Source organism: Cyprinus carpio, chromosome A25, assembly GCF_018340385.1.
Source record: "Cyprinus carpio isolate SPL01 chromosome A25, ASM1834038v1, whole genome shotgun sequence".
NCBI classification, from domain to species: Eukaryota; Metazoa; Chordata; class Actinopteri; order Cypriniformes; family Cyprinidae; genus Cyprinus; species Cyprinus carpio.
This window is the reverse complement of record NC_056596.1, coordinates 13,932,019-13,937,678: the sequence shown is the minus strand read 5'-3', so window position 1 is coordinate 13,937,678 and position 5,660 is coordinate 13,932,019. Positions and strand designations below refer to the sequence as shown.

Below are 5,660 nucleotides of genomic sequence, written 5' to 3'. Positions count from 1 at the left end.
TGTTCACTGTGTTAAACGCATGATTTTACATTTTAATGCAACCAAGTATAAAAAAGTATTTGCACAAAATGTGAGCTTTTTTTTTTTTCTCCGTGCAGCGATTTTAAAAACTCAAATGCATGATTCATGGGGTCATTAGTAATTTTTAAAATAAATAACTAGACAGATGTTGAGAGAGCGCAGCTCTTCCGCAATCCTTTGTTCTACAGTTTAGTAGCCTATAGTTTTCTCAAGAATTCATTATAAACCATAACGAAAAATAATCGTTTTTGTATCTAAATGTAAAAACAAATAATTTCCTGGATTTAAATGTTCAATAAATATCACATATGCTATACATTCAGACTATTTATATATTTGTTTTGAACTATTCGTTTCAGAAAAACAAAAAGTTAAATGAATCATACATTACTCGGGTCTTTGCATATTAAAATAAAAGCAAAAACATATCGGTGTTTGAGCTCCTTTCAGGCGGCGTCTCAGCCAGCGTTCAATATCCAGCGAACGGACTTCAAATTAGGCTATTTATGATTTTTCATAGCTACTGAATTGTGTGGTTTTTGCTGGAAATTGTCCACATTTTAAAAAACAGTTTTCTGTGTTTGCAAATAATGTCCAACACATTTGTTCGTTCAATATTTTATTAAGGTCACGTACATAAAATCATATCAAAATCTTTAAAAGGTTTGAGTATTTTTACAACATCATTGGACAGCTGGACACGAAACAAGCCACTATGCGTCAGTTTACTGGACACTCGATGTCGCTTTGACTGATGGTAAAAACGGACCTTATATATTTATATAAAAAGAGAGAACATCTTCTCAGGTTACTTGGCTTACACCACAAATCGACATTTAATATCTACAGTCTATAGTATCCTATTAAAACACACTTGAAAATACTTTTGTGTGACATGCCACGAACAAGAAGGCTATCTCAAAGAGAAGAAAGGACATCAGTCGGTTCATAAAGGCGAGAGATATTTTTAAAGCACCCGTTCGCAAAAAGATTAAAAATCACACATTTTGGGATCCCACATTACACTTAACAAACCTTTATTTCTTTCAAGGTGACCTGGCTGGTTTTCCAGACACACACGTGCTGTGGAAAGAGTAACAGGGTGTGTCCCCCCCCCCACTCAGAAGCGCTGGATGTCTACTGTACAAGATGCACTTCGATGACTTTTAATTGATGCTACTTGAGACAACGTACGATTACGGTTATGCTAAAGTGACGAGACTTACGGAATATTGATTGTTTTATGAGGTTTTCTGAAGATATATTTGTCCATTTAAGTCTAGTCCACTCGATAAATCTCAAAAACCCTGTTTATAATATTAAACACTCATCATATGCACTTAATTTGCTGAGGTAAAATGCGTCTGTGTTACGTGAGATGACAGTCCGTATTCACCTGGTTTGTATGTGTTTCAGAGCAAACGGTAAACGGGCATCTCACCCGGTTTGTTTGTAATTACCGTTGATCTCGGCAGATATGTTTACTGCCTCAGCACCGAGCGGCAACCGATCGCTGTACTCAGATCCAACCTCAAACTCCTCCTGCGTTTTGGACTGTGACTCGGGAATGGACTCAGTCACCACGCTTCCCTCGACATCCTCACCCTCTCCGTCCCCCTCCTCGCCATCAGCCTCGCCTTCTCCCTCTTCCAGCTCACTTGGGTTGTAGTTCTTCTCGGAGCCCACAAAAGACGCCCTGAGGTCGAAATCTGTCGCGATTTGCTTTTCCATCTGATCTGGGTTTTGCGTCTTCATGATCAACTTGTAGGTCTTGCCTTGATACTTGTAGAGCAGATGGCAGCAGGTGGCACCCAGCAGGGGGACGGTTGCCAACGCTAGCAAAAAAATGCTTACGACCACTATAATTAACAAAGATGGGATTTTCTTTCTAGTTGTGAAGACCACTTGGACTTGGCAGTCCTGGCCCCCATAGGTGAGGCACAGGGTGTAATTAGTGCCTGGCTTGAGGCCCTGGAAGCGATAGGCATTGACGCCCTCCTCAATCTTGGACCACTGCACCACTGAATGTCCATAGCCAGTACTGATGCAAAGGTACAACATGTCCAGGGGTGACTTTTTGGTGGACGTCTGGAAAAGACTAAAAGGCTCTTTATTCACAGTTTGGAGGTCTTGTTGTTGGCTGAGGTGAATGTTTGACTTCGCGTTGGCCATCTGGAAAGGGTTCAGCTGAACTTTGGCCTCAGTTTCTGAAACTTCCAGAGCAATAACTCCGAAATCAAACGTGTATTGTTTGAGTTCGTCCAAGCTGAGGTTGAAAGCATGGTTGGAGATGTACTGCGTGCCATCGTTTACTCCGCATTTACCAAGAAATGGCAAAGTCCCTTCTTCCTCTCGCTCTTTATCCACCGTAATGAGAGATGTTCCGGTTGGAAGGCTCTTTGTCCTCTCCTCAGGTTTGGACCACATAACGCTGTTTTTGGAGCCTTTTGCACCAGGTTTGTCTTCTGGTAAATGGCTGGATGCTTTTGGGTCCAGCATGGAATTGATGTCGTGCTTTTTGGTGGCTGCAACAACAAGTCTCACCGAGCGCTTGACTGTTCCCATGTCGTTGACAGCAGAGCAGGTGTAGTTCCCATCTTCCTTCTTGCTAATGCGAGGGATGATCAAGGTGCCGTTTTGAAACACAAGGAACCTGGCGTTCGAAGGTGGCCCGTTAATCGGAACCTCAATTTTTTCAACAATGGCCGGCAAAGAGAATGTAATTAGTTGGTTTCCGGCGTATATCTCCCATGTGACCTCAGGTTTAGGGGTTCCTTTTGTTTCGCAGTAAAGCATGACCATATATCCCTCATAGAGTTCGTTTTTTTCTATGTTTGGCTGATATGTGATGGACACGGACGGGGCCTTGCAGTCCAGTTTGGGCATGCTAGTGACCTGAGTACCTCTGAGGTGAGAAGGAGCATCGCAGACAATGTTGTTTTGCTCAGGGATGGAGATTGAGGATTTGATGATCCAGTCCCTGAGCCACTCAAGGTTGCAGGAGCAGGTGAAGGGGTTGTGGAAGATTTGGAGGTGAGACATGGAAATCAAAGCATCAAACGTTCCTTGCACGATGGTGGTAAACTTGTTATTGTTAATACGGACCGAACGCAGTTCCTTCAGGTTGGCAAAAGTATCCTTGGGGATACTGACCATCTCATTATTGTTCATCTTCAGCAACTGCAGTGCAGCGAGATTGGTCAAGTCCTCCCATGGAAAATGCTCAATTTTGTTGTTGCTAATATCCAAATTTTTCAGCTGAATCAATAGCGCAAATGTGCCCCTCTCAACTGTGACGATTTCATTGTGAGCCAACCAAAGAGAGGTCACCTGGGACACATTTCTAAAGTCTTTGGATTTCAGCACTTTAATCTTGTTAGCTGAGAGACTCAGAGTGGTCACATTGGATGGCAAGCCCATGGGTACTTCCAGAAGGTCTCTGTAGGCACAATCTGTAAACTGGTGGTTCAATTTATCAGAGCATTTGCACTGCTCAGGGCAACTGTGCACACTGCCAATCACTGCAGTCCCCAAGGCAATAAGCATCAGGTATCTGGTTGCCATTTTCAGCACCTGCCAAGCACACATGAAGGTGCAGATTAGTACTCAAGTAGATTTCTATATTTCTTTATATGAATCATGCTCAAAGAACCAATGTAAGAGTCATTTAAGAAAAAAGAGTCAGCGTTGCAGATTATGAGTGTGGTAATAAAACGCATTTGACATTACATTTTATGGCCATGCACATTTATTTTGCTTTTATATTATTTCTAATCTCTTTTTTTCGAGTTTTTGTCGACTAATTGATCTTAATGAGAGGAAACAAGAAAGACAGCGGGCATCCCCGAGCGTCCTGCTGCGTTACCGGGACCCTCGAGAACGGAACGCTCGGATCATGGTCACTGTCCAGCGTTCTGAAAACGTTCTTCACTTTTTAACGAAACGTTTTTGTTTTGTAAATTTTTTAAACTTCTCAAGATTTGTAGCGACTGTTTCCTAACCGCACAAACCAAACTTTCAAGATTCTACTTACTTTCTGAAAATTAGTTGTAGCTACGTTTAAAAGGTTTAACTTTCTCCCGTTGTCTTACCTGTCTGTGATATTCCTAACACTCGCGCGGATTTCAGTCAACACGACACTTGATGAAATGTGATAACAATAATTAATGCTCAGATGCCAAATTGTCCCAAAACATGATGCAGCATTTTATATCCCGTTGGAAATCTCTGCTTTTTTTGGTTAGCAGACGGCAGATGATACATTTTAGTGTCCGTGTGAAGCTGAGCAGTGCAGAAGCTGGTTTCTCCTCGCGCTTGAGTTCGGACAGACTCCACTGCGCGCTCCCGCCTCAACAGTGGAAGGGGAGGGATTGTGAACGCGCAGCCTCTCCCTTCAATTCCGCATTAAAGCCACAGGGACTTTGCGTCCAGATGAAGGTTATTCATAATTTAGATACAGTTGATAATTTATTTCACATGACCTATGCCCTTGTTTGTGTTTTCGATGTGAGTATTACCGATGTCCACATGATACTTTTTTCCATTTATTAACTGTGCATTTTCTGCATACATTTTACAGATTAGCAGCCTTTTTTTTTTTTTTTTTTAGATGAAAAAGTCTCCCATCAACAAAGGAAAATTGGTCATAAAATTCTGAAATTATTTCTTCTTTTAAAGAATGAAAACAGAAAAGAATGACCAAAAAGGAAGTCCAGCTATTAATGTCTAGTGACTAACTGTTTAAAAGGAACAGAAAATTGTATAAATTATTGGCTATTTGCAATTATATTATTATTATGTTATTTTTAATGTGGAGCGTATTTTGTCTGTCATTACAGATGCCCCTAAATGTCCCTAAATGAAATTTGCTGCCATGAGCAAACCAGTGGGCATTAAAAAAAAAAAATAAACAAGTGAACTGAGCTGCATTAGCAATGACAACATGATGAAACTCAGCAACAGCGGAATTTTCTGCTTGTAGGCAGGGCCGTCGCTAGTGGGGTGGTGACGATTATAGGGGCCCACGGCTGAAGGGGGGCCCTCGGCAATCTCGACCGTCTGGCTGAAGCCAGCCTAAAAAGACGATCAGGACAGGTGACAGGCCACTGCTGCGTGTCGTCACGAAAAAAAGCTTATAATTTTCACGTGTTTTTAAGCCACTTGCCAATTTAAATATTCAAAAGAGTTTAAAGGATTTAAACAAGACGCGTAAAAGCTCAACTGATAGCTGGTTACTCACGCGCTGTGTTCACAAGCAGAGAGCCGCGTCTCACAGACAGCAACACTGAACCGAGCTCTCAGTTGCGAAGTTCTCCTCGAAGTTCCTCCTGAACCTGAACGAACAAATACAAATCGATTTTTTTTAACAAACAGAAAAGGATGTGAAAGAGCCCAATTCAGCACCCGTGGTGCTCTGGTGTTCAGGACTCACGCAGAGAGATACGTTTCAAAACGCATGAACACTGATCTTGCCTCTTTTTGCACTTGTACCGACAAATACATACGAAATGTCAAAATTACCGTCTTGAAAAGTATGTTCGAAAAAACTGTCGGTTATATCTTAAGTGAAAGTTAACAGTTGAGAAACAAATCGGATGTATAAGCTATTATATTGGATGCATTCATTGTCTCTTAAAGTG

At 41.6% G+C, this 5,660-nt stretch overlaps 1 protein-coding gene across 2 annotated transcripts; it reads right to left on the bottom strand.

Moving 5' to 3' along the window:
* Positions 1–627: 627 nt before the first annotated feature.
* Positions 628–5,404, bottom strand: LOC109084874 (immunoglobulin superfamily containing leucine-rich repeat protein 2-like). 2 transcript variants are annotated; one of them, XM_042715645.1, is made up of 2 exons: positions 5,261–5,404; positions 628–3,594 (listed from the first exon to the last, which is right to left on the bottom strand). In XM_042715645.1, the coding sequence occupies exon 2, from the start codon at positions 3,583–3,585 to the stop codon at positions 1,459–1,461; it is 2,127 nt and encodes a 708-aa protein (XP_042571579.1). In that variant the 5' UTR covers positions 3,586–3,594; positions 5,261–5,404; the 3' UTR covers positions 628–1,458. The 2 variants fall into 2 exon arrangements, with proteins under 2 accessions (XP_042571579.1, XP_018955063.2); XM_019099518.2 differs by lacking the exon at positions 5,261–5,404 and adding an exon at positions 4,113–4,375.
* Between the last annotated feature and the right edge of the window lie 256 nt (positions 5,405–5,660).

Coding starts and splice junctions, on each gene's coding strand:
- LOC109084874 (XM_042715645.1), bottom strand. CDS start 3,585: ATGGCAACCAGATACCTGATGCTTATTGCCTTGGGGACTGCAGTGATT.